Source organism: Falco biarmicus, chromosome 8 (genome assembly GCF_023638135.1).
Source record: "Falco biarmicus isolate bFalBia1 chromosome 8, bFalBia1.pri, whole genome shotgun sequence".
Classification (NCBI taxonomy): domain Eukaryota; kingdom Metazoa; phylum Chordata; class Aves; order Falconiformes; family Falconidae; genus Falco; species Falco biarmicus.
In genome coordinates, this window is record NC_079295.1 from 25,039,145 (window position 1) to 25,054,856 (window position 15,712).

At 35.8% G+C, this 15,712-nt stretch overlaps 2 protein-coding genes across 4 annotated transcripts in view; both read left to right on the forward strand.

The window, feature by feature from the left end:
- Positions 1-13,001, forward strand: part of IFIH1 (interferon induced with helicase C domain 1) — a 28,830-nt gene extending 15,829 nt beyond the window's left edge. For 2 of the 3 annotated variants that reach the window (XM_056348000.1, XM_056348002.1), the window contains 10 exons: positions 2,334-2,551; positions 4,101-4,217; positions 4,694-4,817; positions 4,907-5,140; positions 7,247-7,503; positions 8,945-9,094; positions 9,782-9,943; positions 10,269-10,459; positions 11,878-11,971; positions 12,080-13,001. In XM_056348000.1, coding sequence (XP_056203975.1) covers positions 2,334-2,551; positions 4,101-4,217; positions 4,694-4,817; positions 4,907-5,140; positions 7,247-7,503; positions 8,945-9,094; positions 9,782-9,943; positions 10,269-10,459; positions 11,878-11,971; positions 12,080-12,262 — 1,730 coding nt within the window. In that variant the 3' untranslated portion in view covers positions 12,263-13,001. Of the gene's footprint in view, positions 1-2,333; positions 2,552-4,100; positions 4,218-4,693; positions 4,818-4,906; positions 5,141-7,246; positions 7,504-8,944; positions 9,095-9,781; positions 9,944-10,268; positions 10,460-11,553; positions 11,671-11,877; positions 11,972-12,079 lie in introns of those variants that run through there. The other variant, XM_056348001.1, reaches the window with a different exon arrangement.
- Positions 13,002-13,146: 145 nt separating this feature from the next.
- Positions 13,147-15,712, forward strand: part of FAP (fibroblast activation protein alpha) — a 45,141-nt gene continuing 42,575 nt past the window's right edge. Inside the window, exon 1 of the mRNA XM_056348005.1 lies at positions 13,147-14,866. The gene's annotated coding sequence lies outside the window, so the exon portion shown is untranslated. The remainder of the gene's footprint in view (positions 14,867-15,712) is intronic.

A 15,712-nucleotide genomic window follows, 5' to 3' on the forward strand; every position in this document is an offset into this window, starting at 1 on the left:
ATGGAGTTAACTCTTTTTCAGATGGGGTAGGATGTAGCTGAGGGGAGAACTATGATATTCAAAATAAGGGATCTGAGATAAAGGAGTACTTGTCTAGGTATTACAAAGACAGCAGAAAAAACTGAGGGGTCAGTGTGTCTTACCAGTGTGTAGTGCTGACTGGAGTATTGCTTGATGTAAACTAACTCCTGCAGAGTCACTTGGGTACCTCAGAATTGTCTCCCCTCCTTCAGAATTGCCTTTTTATTAACCTAGGCAGAGCACCAGAGATTTTCTTGTGCTTATTTCCTTTCCACTGCACCAAAGTTGTTAAAGCTTACTGAATCATTTGGGAATGCCTTATAGAGGCACCTGAACATTTCTACAGGAACTGCTGACCTGATTAGAATTGGGCTGAGTCCCAATCATCTTGTGTAATGAAGTGTTTTTTTCAATGGCTTTCACACCTTGCAAAGTTTCCTTCATAAAGAGCTATATTTTTTCCAGAACTGAGGTGGGCCTGCAAACAGGGCTGTGTTTCCTTGCTATTACACCTGTGCTAGTAAGCTCAGCTGGACCAAAGCCAAGCAAGCCTGAACAGAACCAGTTCCATCTTCTATGGCTATAACTATGTTAACTCACAACCTATATAAACCCTCCAAATTACTTAGAAGTCTTTTATTCCTAATATCTGTTCATAGTTTTTTCATGTTTCCACAGAGGTTTGCATTACACGTAACATGGAATTCCAACCTCAGAGCTGGAAGTCCCCTCTCTTAATTGCATTTTACCAAGTGTTTAGCCTCTTCACCAAGGGCTGAAGTCACTGTTTGGACTTTCTAAAAGCTGTGTATCACTTCTTAGTAGAAGCACATCTCTTCTGGTGGGTTAGGTTCTTCCTGAGTAATGATAAGAATATACATTACAGAGTTGATGGTCAAAATCAAAGGGAGTAGTTTCATGTTGGCAACATAACTGAGAAACTGCCAGCACTGCTTCTGAAGTCTTGCAATATGTAGAAAACTTAGAAATAAATAGAAATTTAGGCTTGAAACCACATCACTCCGGTCCAAACTGGCTTCCTGAACCCCTTGTGTAAAGACAATCACATTTCCCCAGTGACATGGAGCACTAGTTTGCTTTCCTACTGGTAGTCTTTTCTTTAGCTTTTAAATAAAATTTCCCTTGTTCAGTCTCCGCCTTTTCTTAGGTTCTTGAAAGATTAAGTTACGTGGTATTTTCTCTAGATGAAAGGCCAACTGAGCATGTTCTAGCTCTCTGTTAGTTTCCAACTTCTGCTGCCAGTTGTTGCAAACTCATTTGTAGTGATGCAACAATTTAAGCACACTAATGTGTAAACAAGACCATGGAAATTGTCCAAATGAAAGAAAGAAAAAAGTTTAACCCTGATCATTTCAGTGATCTGCTTTATAGTAATTTCCACAAACATCTGCTGACTTGTAGAAAACAATGTCAAATTAGATAGTTACTGGGCAGCTACAGGAAGAATAGGAGCTCCATAAACCAGTTTTGCTGTTAGAGAAACAAAGAAATGTTCATGAGTCTTTCAAATCAGAACCTTGAAATATATGTCACAGGCTGCATATGCAGATAGATTAAAGAGTTGTTTTCTATGTTGGTAAGAAATATAAAACAAAAAAATCCTAATTTTCCTTATCATATTGTACTTGTTGCATGTAAATATGATCTGACTGAAAAACACATAATACCTGTCTGAATCTTCATCAGTTTCCTCTGCTACAAGAGATGGTTGGTGTGCTCCCACCATCTGTTTAGTCTTTCCAGTGACGCATCCATAAAGTAATATAAATCTTTTAATTGGATGGGAATAGAGAGGAAATCTCTGTGTTGCTATAAAATGGAAGCATGTTTTGATCATGACAGGCCTTTTTAGAATATCAGAATGGCTTCTAACATGTTCTGTTTCTCATAAACAAACAGTATGCAGTTTGTTAGATACAATTGTGGATATAAAAGATAGAATTGAGTTAGTATGGTATGTTCTTACCACTGGTTATTAAAAATCTCTGATGTTCTTTATACCATCAAACTGGTTTTGCAAAAATAGAAAAACTTTTTACATTATGAGAAATGTAAAACTACTTGACACATCAGGACTGCAGCAAAGATTCCGAAGTCCATTAAATATATACAGCTTCCATCCACGCCTTCCTCCAGCACTACAAATTTCCTAATACATTAGGGATCAAACTGATGCATTCTCTTCAACAGTCACCTCACCTGTGAGAAGGTTTAGTCACACAAATTCTACATTTGAAAGAAAATTAATAATAATAGGGATTTGTTGTTTTTTGTTTTTTTTTTGTCCCCAGATTTTTCACTCATCATTATTGATGAGTGTCATCATACTCAAAAGGAGGGTGTCTACAACAATATAATGCGACGTTACTTAAAAGAAAAGATGAAGAACAGGAAGCTGGCAAAAGAAAACAAACCACTGATCCCACAGCCTCAGATTCTGGGACTTACAGCCTCACCTGGTGTAGGAGGTGCAACATCCTACTCAAAAGCTGAAGAGCATATTCTGAAAGTAAATAGCCTGCACACTTACAAACCATCAAAGGGATATTTTCTTCTTCGAGTAAAACCTTTAAAGTCAGTGTTAGGCTCCAAATATATAATCTGATTTTTTTTTTTCATGTGTACATGGCTGTTCAGCTCACAACCCATTCAGCAAATTGACCCACTACAAATTAATGGAAAACCATGTACAAAAAAAAATTACTTCACAGAGGAATAGGGTTACTAAAAGCGAAGTAAAAAGATTGCCTCACTTGAAAAAAAGTCTCAAGATCAGAGGCAAGAAATCCACAAGCGTGAGGTTTTACAGTTAATAAAAATCTTATTTTTCCATTGATTAATTAGAATTACTGTGTATTCCTAAATCTTAGAGAGATCATGGTACTTTATATCTCTGTTTATAGAGTGACTAAGCTGGGCTTTTGTTTGGAACCAAGAAAATGAAAAACAAAGTTGAATACTTAAGCAGAAACCACTTGTGAGGTACAGGTAGCAAACAAATGTTTTTCTTTACAGCAATTAGAGTTGCTTGTTAAGAGGGGAATATTCTGTAGTTGCTTAAACACCTGACTGAAGATAATTGGTTAAATTCTATACTTAAAGAAACTTTATTTTACTTGAAATTCAGTGGATTTATGTTAGTAATACAAAAGTAGAATTTAGCCAAATACTCTGGTGAAAACTCATAACTAGCAAATAGGACAAGAACAGAATGTGATATTGAATATTGAGGCCTGCAAGAAGCTTTTATGCTGTGTGGAGGTAGATACAATTGCGAGGTATTTTGAGAGAAAAACTTTCTGGCAATAGGAAAAGCAGAGAATTCTTTTTCATCAGCTCTGAAATCTTAATGATAGAGTGCTGGGGTTTTATCTAAAGAAATGTAATCCAAATATGCAAGCTCAAATAGGTAACTACTGCTGAAGACGTTAGAAAGGTTGCCTACTAGACTTCCTTTCCTGTTTTTTCTGCTCATAAAAATCTTAAGGTTTCTGCTTATTACTTTAAACTTACTGAACAGAAACGTACATATTTTCTTCTCGGAGGACATCAAAAGCAGGAAAGGTCAGTTCAGTTGTGCAGGTAGCACAGAATTTTTTTCAATCTGTTCTTGTTCCAAGAAAGATAATTTCAAATTATTTTCTACTCATGACCAGCTCTTACTTTTATAATTAATCCCTAACTTTTATTTTCTTTTTTTTTTTCTATTTCACTGGGGGAGTTTGTTCATTTGTTTTGTGCTCCAAAATCTACTCTTCCAAAGTTTCGATGGTGTATTTTTCTATCCAAAATACCTGTTTTGCACCCTGATTTACCTAATTTTTCCCTGTGTGCAAGGATCACTTCTGGTCTAAAAAGTAACTTGTTCAGCTTATCTCACATGCCTTTCAAAGACTTGGCCTTTCTTATACTGATAGTGTTTGTATCCAATTTTGTAGAAAGAAAATAAAGTTATATAAAAGCCAATACCTAAATGAGAAGCTCTGTTGCATTAATTCAGTTTTCATGTAGAGTAAGTCATTAAATGTTAAAAGAAATAATGTTTTGTTTTTTCCCAGATCTGTGCCAACCTTGATGCATGCAGAATCATGACTGTTGAAGAGCATGTCTCCCAGTTGAAGAATCAGGTGAAGGAACCATATAAGAAGACTGTGATTGCAGATGACAAAAGAAGGGTATGTTTTTTCAAACAAATCAGTGTTAAAAGTTATATTGCCCTTCAAAAGTGTGTTGTATGGTATCAAAAACTTTTGGCTAATGCTCTTTTTCTGTAGATTTATGGTGATCTGTAGTGCTAATTTGATCATGTGTTTTTTATCTGCTGCTTTTCTCTGTATGGAAAAATATCAGTAAAGTCGAATAGCACTAAATTTTTACTTATGTGAGTATATTTTTGAGGTAACTTGTCAAAAGACTTTCTGAACCATAGTTGAAATGTCTGTATTGGAGTGACATTGTATTCACTAAAAAATGTTACTTCACAGTGTAATTTTTGTAATATTCTGAACTATTTAATTTCTATAACTCTAAACGCACTACTTCTTTTTTTTATTATTTAAAGTTTAATGCTTTAAAAAATTACTCAGTGTGGTACTAGCCAGTGTTTTTTTGTTGCTAGAAGATGCTTACTTACTTTGATAATCATTTCTAGGATCCATTTAGAGAGAGAATTACTGAGATCATGACAGACATTCAAAACTATTGCCAGCTCTATCCAAAATCTGAGTTTGGAACTCAGCCATATGAACAGTGGGTGGTTAGAGAAGAGAAAAAAGGTAACTGCACAGCAAAAATATCCCAACTTTGGATTTCTTTGGGTCATTCTATATACAGGCATAATTTTGCATCTTTTGTTCACTTTTAGCTGCAAAAGAAGAAAAACGTAAGGAGCGTGTCTGTGCAGAGCACTTGAAGAAATACAATGATGCTCTCCAGATAAATGACACTATCCGAATGGTAGATGCGTACAATCATCTAAATAACTTCTATAAGGAGGAGAAAAGTAAGAAGACAGTAAGGAGCGATGATGATGATGATGATGAACCAGCAGTATCAAAACAGGATGAAACAGATGAATTTCTAATAGGTTTATTTCATGGTAAGTTTGAAATCCATTATGGTATTTAATATTTGAAATCCATAGATTATGCACTAATGTGATTTGTGGGCCCATTAATTATTACATCCTCAAGATTGCTGTGTTGTTTATTATAATAGTATCTGGATGTCCCAGTTCATACAGGATGGAATATGTTAATAATATTAATATATGTTAATAACATCATAGTGTGATCATGTCCCAACATGTAGTAGTTCTTCAGCTTTGGCCCAGCAGCACTTTCTTTTTGCTGATAGTTTCTCTGCTTTTCTCCAATGAAGTGTCCCTGAGGACACTCTGATAGATAAATAGAATGTGTCTTCCAGTAGACACTCTTCAGGGGCAAAAAGTTGAGCAAATGGAATACAAAAGTAATGAAATTATGTGGGTTTAACCAACCCTTTCTACCAGTTTGTTCGTCTGTATACTAAGAGATGGAAGTGATGACCCTAAGTAAGTTTCAGGTAAAGACTGATTAGTGAGAGATTTAAACAGAGGATTAAATTGCAAAGACCAAAGTTATTTGCCTTTTTTTCATATCATTCACCTTGGGACTAGGATTCATTCAGTCCTTGACACACTAATCTTTTTCCTCTTTTTTTTTTTTCCCTTGCTGCCTTTACAATGACTAATTTGTTTGCATTGTCTACAGCTCCTGGGCAATGCAAAAGAAATTAGATTTTACTGCAGCATGTCTGTACTTAGAATGCCATCATTAAGAAATTCAGGAAATGTAAAAAAATAAACTTTTAGAAAAAGAGATTAGGTTAGTTAATGTCATTGTGGTTTTTAATGACTCTTCATACCTGTCTTTATGCCCCCTTATTTAGAATTTCAGTGTTGAGCTGTTGCTGAAAACCAAAATGTTAAACTAACTAAAAACCAAAATGAGTTGTCTAGATTGCTTTCTTTTCCACAGGTAAATGCAGTTCAAAGAACCTGATGGTGAAAAAGAAATTATATTCCGATTTGTTTTATTTTTACCACTGAAGGTGCCAGGAGTAATGGAAAAAAATTTGTAACTTCATTTCCCAGCTTTTAAAAGTGGAGTGCATCTTTGAGTGATAAACTCACTGCAGCCCTTAGTGTGGGTTTAACTAGGGGGGAAAATTGTGGGAGTTTATTACATCTACATATACATTTTTTATGTATTTGTATATGTTTGATTACATTCTAATGTGACTGTAGTCAGAAAGCCACTGCCTAAGGCAGGGGTCCTCAAACTACGGCCCGCGGGCCAGATACGGCCCCCCAGGGTCCTCAATCCGGCCCCTAAGTGGTTTAGTAGTTTGTGATACATTGACTACCATTGCACTGGACAAGGTGCCGTGCAATAATCTGCACAGAGTGATGAGATCGGACTATAATATCTTAACATACAAGGCCACCACCTTGAAGTGTTACTGTATTTGCGTGATCATCTGTCAATGACATAGGCTTTTAAAATTAGAAGTTTTGTAAAAAAAAAATAAAAATGAAAAAAATAAAGCATGTGAGGAGTCCTCCCTGGTCATGGTCAATAGAGCCTGTTGAAGAGAGTCATTCATTTAACATTTTGCTGAGTGTATTTAAATGTCTTTAAAAGCTGCAGTGCCAATAACAATGCACCCATTCTGGTGTCTATCACATTGCATGTTTCTAGTGAGGATTCCCACTTCACTGAATGTCCCAAGGTCAATTTTTGTCTAAACTTATAAAAACATCAGCTCTGAGAGCAGTGCATACCAATCTGTTTCTCCTTGTAAGACTTTCCCTGTTATTTTAAAACTGTTCTGCAAATACTGTAAGCTGTGATTTAACTCTTTAATACAGTGCATGTAACTGTACCACTTAGGGTGTGTAGACAGTTTTTTTCTTTTGCTTATTCCCACCATGAAATATGGGCAAAGTTAAAAACTTAATGGTGATTTGTTTTGATAGATTAGTGTGTTTTTAATGAATGTAAACCCACTTGAAATAATTGGCATGCCATAACTCTTCAAACTGGATGTGAATTAGCCATGCTGTGGGAATTATATAGGAAGCTGCTCTTTGCTTTGTTTTTTTCTAGAGCTGTTATATTACATGGTTACTTTTTTTTTTAATTTACATCTGCTATTTTTAAAGCAAAAAAGAAACAGCTGAAAGAGTTGGCTAGAAAGCCAGAATATGAAAATGAGAAGCTAATACAGTTGCGAAACACTTTAATGGAGGAGTTCACGAAGACTAAGGAACCTAGAGGAATTATTTTCACAAAGACTCGGCTAAGTGCCGTTGCTCTGTTCCAGTGGATTAAGGATAACCCAAAATTTGAAGAAGTGGGAATTAAAGCCCATTACCTTATTGGTGCTGGACATAACAGTGAAATGAAACCCATGACTCAGGTACAGCATGCAAATATTGTACATGATTTGAGAAAATAGCTTGTTTTAATACTAGAACAACGGACTGAAGTTTGGAGCCCAGAGTTCTGGTTTCATACCTGCCAACAATTTACCTTCATAAGGTGCAGAATATGTCAGAATAATTTTATTTCCACAACAAACAAGCTTTTTTGGTTTTGGATTCTATGGCGATAGGAGTAACAGGCAGATGTTTCTTAGAGAAGTATATAGTCAAAAGGGGCACAAGTTGTAGTGAGGCATAGAAAGAAAAAGTGAACAAAATACAAATAGCAAAAATGTGATAATTAAATGAGTTTATACTTATCAGGACAACAGTAATTCAAATTATATTTTAGTTGCTGAATTGAAAAATAAAATTACAGTGTTGATTATGCATGTCTTTTCTTGATATAATTGCTTAATCAACTTATACCGATTTATATGCATACTTCACACTGATGCATAAGAGAAAGAGAATTTGCCAAAATGTGCAATGAAAATATCACAATTGATCACTCAACAGTCTGTCTCGTACTGTTGTGTTGACTTCATACACAACATCTCTCTCATGATTTATACCTCCAAATTAAACATTTTCAAAACAAAGTACTTCAGTATCCTAAAACCTCTCTTCTCTTCTGCTTTTTACTCCCCATAAAAATTGCCATTTCAGCATTTAAACAAAAATGGCGTGGATTATTGCTGGGCACAGTCCATTTCCTTCAGCTGCTTTTAGTTTCAAAAAAAAGTTAGGAATTGTTCCCTCAAAAAGTTGCTCGTTTTCTATGAAAATTTGGTATTTAATATGTGTACCACATCGCACAAACAAAACAATAGCCTCTTGATTTTGAAACTGAATATAGCAAATCAGAAGTTTCTGTCCCTCCGTTCAAGCTCATTTGAAATACCCAGCTACTTCAGAAGTCCATGTTTTGGATGCTTTATTTTTATAAGTGTATCATTGCTGTGCTTTTATTGCTCCCCAAAATTATGGTCCCCACTTATTATGGGGAATTTTAAGTGCTTTGGAACTTGACTTGGAAGTGCTGAAGTCTATACTTTAAACTGAAATTACTGAAGTAGTAGAAATCCAGAACCTCTGAATAACTGCTGAAAGAATTTGAAAATAATAGAACAACTGTATTACTAAAACTCCTAGTGCCTATGAAACAGGCTACAAAGTTCCAAGCTCAGTTATCTTTAAAAGATTGACTTCAGCTCCCTTCCCACTTAAAAAAGGTGCTGAACACCTATTATATTCAATAGGAATTCCTTGTTTGTGATCTTAAGGATGCTTAAATATAGTTGTTGAAGCCACTTGACATTTGGCATTCCACTCTGAAATGACTGGACTATAATTCCTTCAACCTCTTCATTAGAAGAAACTTGACAGAAACTAATACTGAAAGTTAGTATACTGATATTTTTTTTCCATTTACAGAATGAGCAAAGGGAAGTTATTGATAAATTCCGAGGTGGAAATGTAAATTTACTTATTGCTACTACTGTAGCTGAGGAGGGCCTAGACATCAAAGAGTGTAACATCGTTATTCGCTATGGCCTTGTCACCAATGAAATTGCTATGGTGCAGGTATGAGTTTACTGCATACATAACTTATTTTTAACAGTCTTTTTCTGTCTGGAATATGCAAATGGTGAATCATATACCTGGGGTTGAGATAATTTTTAAATACTTGCATGCTAAAAGAGAAAATGCTCTTGCAGCAAGGTTAATTTCCTGTTGCCATCCTCAGTTCGCGTGCAATATAAAATTTTCCTCAGTTTGTAATGGCGTAACACACATTTAAAGCTCTACACCAACAGTAAGCTCTTTTAATAAAAAAGGTATGAGAATATGATCAGCAGACTGGTTGATGTAAAAGACATTTGTACCACCAACAGCTGAAAAGAGATAATATCAGAATACCAGTTTGTCCATGTTCTCACATAATTTGTGAATACAAATATTTCTATATTTAATATTTAAATGCGTGCTTATTTTTTGGTGACTAAATACAGTTTCTGTTTTGAAAAATATTGTGCTAGTCACAGATCTCCTAAGCACTATTTTCACAGGTATCTTTGATGATAATGCAGAAACAGTAAGTGTTATTCACTGATTCTTTATCTGTCTGAGTTAAGTGGGGAAAAAAATGCTCGATGGAGACACTGTGTAAGGAACACTACATGTCTTCCATTACAAAACTAAGAAAAAAATGTTGTGTGGTGTTATAAGGGAACATGGTGCTGTTTATGTTGTATTGCTTGCAAATTGTAGGCTCGTGGTCGAGCTCGAGCTGATGAGAGCACCTATGCACTTGTGGCTTCCAGTGGCTCAGGAGCTGCTGAACGTGAAGATGTTAATATTTTCCGTGAGAAAATGATGTATAAGGCCATTCAGCGTGTCCAGAAGATGCCACAGGAGGAGTATTTGAATAAGGTATTTATTGCAACTCTGCACTTTCCCTTTGAAGGAGACTGATTTGTACTGTAAGAAATACTTTCTATTTGAAATCTACTTAGGGGAGGAAAACTTAAAATAATACTGGTTACTACATATGGCCTTGAATCCTTCTGCCAGTATTCGTTTTAATAATCTGTGTTTTCTGAGCCTTTAGAAAAATCTCCTTTTCTGTTGGTAAGGAGGGAAACACAAGTTGGGAAAACTGACTAGAAGTCATGTTGTCAGTGAACTCAGTAAAATAACTGAAAAAAACCTGTCATTCCACCACAACGTTACAGTGTTCTTACCGATCTATTTCCAGATTCAGAATTTCCAGTTGCAAAGTATAGTGGAAAAACAAATGAAGGCAAAAAGAGATCAGTGCAAAATATACAAGAAAAATCCTTCACTAATAACATTCCTATGCAAAAATTGCCACAAGCTGATATGTTCTGGAGAAGACATCCAAGTTATTGAAAAAATGCATCATGTCAGTGTGAAAAATGATTTCCAGTAAGTGTTCATGAACTACTCTATCTCTTTCAGGCAGAAACAGATTTTCTTTTCGGCAGGGCTGTACAGGGCATGTAACCCTGTAGGTCCTGTGAGGAAAGAAAGATTGTTTAATATTATCAAGTCCTAATCTGTATGGAATTTACAGTTAATGAGTTTGAAGGTAACGTTGATTCTTACCCCTGATTTCAAGGTGACCAGAGTTTAAAACTTTGGAAAAAAATACAGCTTCTGCAGTAATATTAATTGGGTCACGTTATATAATACAGTATGTATTCCACAGTGTAAATGTAACCAGAGATGAACACCAGTTACTCAAATACTTACACCAGTAACAGACCCAGGATAAGAGTTTGACTATAACCAGTGACTCAAACAACATACTGGCCGTGAGCTGTGCATTGACAATTTAAATTTAGAAGATGTATATTTATATATTTAGAGGATGATGCACACCCCTTTTAGTTCTCCCAGTGTTCTTACTCCTCCATTGCAAGAGATGCCAACTAGTTTGGTAAACATTTGTGTTAAACTGTGTTTAACTTTTCAGTGCCACGATGGCAGATGACTTCTTTTCCCACTTGTAATGGAAATTAAGAGTACAAGAAAATGTTTTAATTCAACTTGAGTTGTATTTGCTTATTGCAGTAGATTTGTAAGGATATTGTACATTATAGATCAGTCCTGTTTGACTAATTAAATAACAGACACCATCCTACCAAGGTACTGCCCTCCAAAGTTGTTTCTTTGAGACATATCACTGGTATAATTTGCGAAGTCTTTTTGAAGAGTTAGCAAGAAATTAGTACCCATATGTTGAAAAAATTAAAATTGCACTGCAACCCTGAACATTGAACTGCTTTTATTGTGAAATTGTCTTGTCGGCATAACATTATCAGTGAATTTGAATAGCCCCTCTGGACAGGTTAATAGTAACCCTCAAGATCAACTGCTCCCTAAAGTAATGTAAGAATGTGCACATACTCTGCAGCTCTGGATAGTCAGGAACAAATGATTCTGTTAAGGAGTAAGCAACGTTGAACTACAGGCAATAAAAAGAAAGCTCTAACTAGCAGGTACCATTTCTTTGACAGCTCCATGGCATCTGAAAAAAACAAGCTAGGTCTATCCCCTATTATAACAGAGAGCCTGCTGTTCCTGCTTTAAGATGTGTGAGGGACAATGCAGCTCCTGAAATGCTGTGAAAGGAGGTATGGAGTGCACTTGTATTTCACGTTACTTAGGAGCATGAAATATGACCTTGCATTTTCTCCAACTCCTGAATGTGCGTAATGGTCAGAGAGGGTTTTTTAGGTTTTGTATCTGACTTCAGCAATTGTAGTCACTGTGTGTTTAAGTCTGTATGTAGCATTGAATGACCAATGTATTCTAATGCACGCTGTCTGACTGTTTTTCAGAAGTCTTTACGATACAAGAGAAAATAAGACACTGCAAGATAAGCATGCCGATTACCAGACAAATGGGGAAATAATATGTAAAGATTGTGGACAAGTGAGGAACAACTTATTTTCACACTTCTATGTTGTTGTTTGTTTGTATTCATTTCTGTCTAATGATCCTGTCTATTTTATCTGAAAAGTAATTTTCTTATACTTGCAGGCTTGGGGAAATATGATGGTTCACCGAGGTCTTGACCTACCTTGTCTAAAGATTAGAAATTTTGTGGTTGTGTTTGAAGACAAGAAAACAACAAAGAACATTTTTAAGAAATGGGGAGAACTGCCTGTCACATTCCCTACTTTTGATTATGCAGCTCATTGTCCTTCAAGTGATGAAGATTAAGGACTTGAATATGAATGAATGAAAATAAAAGCCCTTTTCAACTGTTCTCTGACTGCTGATTTAGAAGCTCCTGTGTCCCATAGAGAGTGCTCTGCATCATAAATGCTGTGAAAGCTCCTAGGCATGAAGAAACTGTCTTGAAGAGGAAAAAAAAACAAGGAAGGAGAAGGATGAAGTCAAACGGCTGCTGTCTGCACTCTGATTTGCAGTGATACTCCGGGACATAGAAGATAACCAAATACATTGTAGTCATGTATCCATGGAACAAATTCCCATCTCTACTCACTACAGTCCATCATGGAGTGACAACACTATCAAAACTGCGTTAAGATGACCTGTCTGTCAAGCACAGAACATAGGACAGACATCTTGAGATGTGCCGTGGTGATTATTTTCTGGTTTTCTTCCTGCTATACCCCTTTTGAAGACAGCATTTCAACAGAGGAGCCACGTAAAGAGAACAGATTAGCTGAGTGCTATCTCTGAATCGTTGCTTCGTCAGTGTTTTCGTGACTCAGTTTTTCCCCTCTTATGAGCTCATACATTTTGACAGACTAAAATTGTTTCCATTAAAAGACATTTCAAAAAATCAAGCCCTTAACCTGACTGGAAATTGATTATTTTAATGTCAAAGAAGGACAATGCCAAGTAACTTTCTGTGTGTTAGTTTCGTAGGGTTGTTAAACTGCTTATATAATGAGGTATATAATTTTTTTCAATAAATTACTATAATGATTAACTTCTGTGACACTGTTTATTGTCTTTCACTGTAAGTATTTTGACAATAATAATACCACAGTTTCACCCTGGAAATTTAAAGGATAGTGGTACTCTGACTGTAAAAATAGCATACTGTGTCTTCATATTTATCTCGTTGACAGATCCTGCACCCCACCCCACCCCTCCATTTGCAAGCAAGAAACTGGAGAGTGGAAAGAAGGTCTGTTTGTTGTTTTAACAGTCAGCTTTGCAAATTCAGGATAATGTGGTATGTTTACTGGCACGGACATGTAAACACTTCAGTAGCCCCAGTTCCTAAGTTACAACATCGCTGAAAAATATATCCCAGCAAAACAGAATCTTATTATGGCTGGATCTGTAATTGTTCTACATTTTAAAAAGAACTATAAATACTATGAACATTTTTTTAATTCAGATTTGATTTCAGTTTTGCATTAGGACTGGATTTGGGTGGCTCTTTTTTCTTTCTCATATTGTATTTTACTTAATACTGTGGCTTGTGGCTACTTCTAGAATCTGCTGATTTAGCATTAAGTGCAGGATTAATTTTATACTTTTTACACATTGATCTGAGAATCCGACTATTAAAAAATATTGAAGATTGATAAATCACACATGATTATAATTTAAGATGTGTTTTATTCATGTGCTCAGTATCTGATGAGATGCTATGAAATATACTAAAAACTAGTTATTAAAATACTCTGCCTGGGTATCTTCACCCAGATCATATCTGTATTAAAGAGTTGCTACAATTACATAAATGTAATATAATACACTGTACATAGCATTTTCAAGTGTCTGAAGTAATCTATTCAGTACTTTTAAGGAAGTGTAAAACCCTGGTGAAAAGATGGTATCATTACATAGGTTGCTGCTGGGTCTTCAATCAGTTTTCCATGCTGACTAGATTTTCTGAAATCTAAGCTTTTGATACTTCCCTTTATTGAAGCAACAAGAGCATATGCAGCTGGATTTCTTTGTTCTTTTATAGTTGAGTTCAACAGGGGCATATCACAAACATGCTTGGGCTTCTTGTAGTTCATCTGTGTGCTGCTGTTACACACCCAGTTCCTAGCATTACTCAGCCATGTTGTCACCAAAGCTTAGAGTGTTTGCACAATCGCACTTCAGCATAATGCGTAATGAACCTCAAATGAATCCTGCTGGCTGTAGGATAATGAATCTCCACTTCAAGTGATTGTCTCTGAATGGGGTTGTAAAACGTGCCTATATTGTTCATCCAGGAAGTGTGAAGTTGTAAAACACAAGCTAAATTGCTGTATTTTATCTGCTAGTTACTTCTACATTTATTGCCTTTATGGACCCAAAGTCCTCCAGGGAGTGTGACAAGTCCTGATTGTATTTTCTACTTAGAGCTTTTATTTGTTCACAAATGTGGAAAGAAGAAAAATTGTTATTCACTGGGGATTTGTCTAGCTACATGTGTGGCTACTTAAGAACTGGTTCAGCTTTACTTGCTTTTTCATTATTCTATCTTTTGGTCTGATGTCATGCACAACCTACATCTTTAAAACTGCGTTTCCTCATCTGGGAATGTAAATGCTTTAGTGCCCTAGAGTAGTTGCGTAACTGGTTAGATAGTTGCTGTACAAACTGAGTATGTTTTCTGTTCTGTGATCTGTCCATTTTCCCGATTCACCCTCTTTCTAGCTTCCTTATGCTTTTCTTTCTAATCTTGTATTATGGGATTCTGATGTTGCAAAATTTAGGAAGAGCTTTGGCGGTTGAAATAATTGTTGTTTGCTTCTTTGCTGGTACTGGTATAAACAGTCCACAGAAGGGAGTTCTGGTGTTAGAAGCAATAGGTCTACAAAGCTTGTAAAGGTCATTCTCTGACAGGTAAATTTTGTTTTGCTTCTAATACTGCAACCTTTCTGAATCTTATTACAGCAGATGCCTAAATAATTAGACTTCCAAATCAGAAAAATACATAGTATGCAGCATAGAGGCATTTTGCAAAGTCTTTTAGATCACGTGAATTTGAATAATTTACTTTGAGACATTCTCTAAATAAGCATTAATTAGAGGAAGCTATCTATTTGGAAATTAAAACTAGCCTGATCAAAACCTGCATTTGCAATTTTGTGGTGTTCTGGTTGTCAGAAATGACCAATGGATTTCTCTGAACTGTGTTACTGAAAACACATATGGCATTAACCACAGAATGCGAGGAAATAAGTAACGGTTTGGAAATACGAATAAGAAGCATGAGTTACATGGGGAAAAATAATTTGTCATAATTCTTTTCTGTTTTGGAAATTTTGAATAGCTGCGGTTTTATCTTGTTAGGAAACTTGGTTTTGAGCTCAGTTCTGCTCTTCATAATGCACTGTATCAGGAACAATGTATTTTAGCCTTCTCAGCCTTTTTTTCCTGCGTTGGTTTATGTCAACAGGATCAATCTTACTCAGAAACTTTACCTTGTATAACTTGTACTTCACTGTTGTGACAAGAACTGGGGAGAGAGAGGAACTGAGTTAATGGGAGAATAAGACATGTTTCATATAACTGTTTCTTTCAGACAATTGATTTGAATCTCTTTTCAAAACACCCCCCCACAAAGAGTTCTGTAAGGCACATTGCCAAAAGACTGCCCAAATCAGCTGCTGCCTCGCCAAGTGTAATGGTTAGGGTTCAAATTCCAGCCCATACTGTTAGGATAAGGTGGTAATTTAACTACCTTTG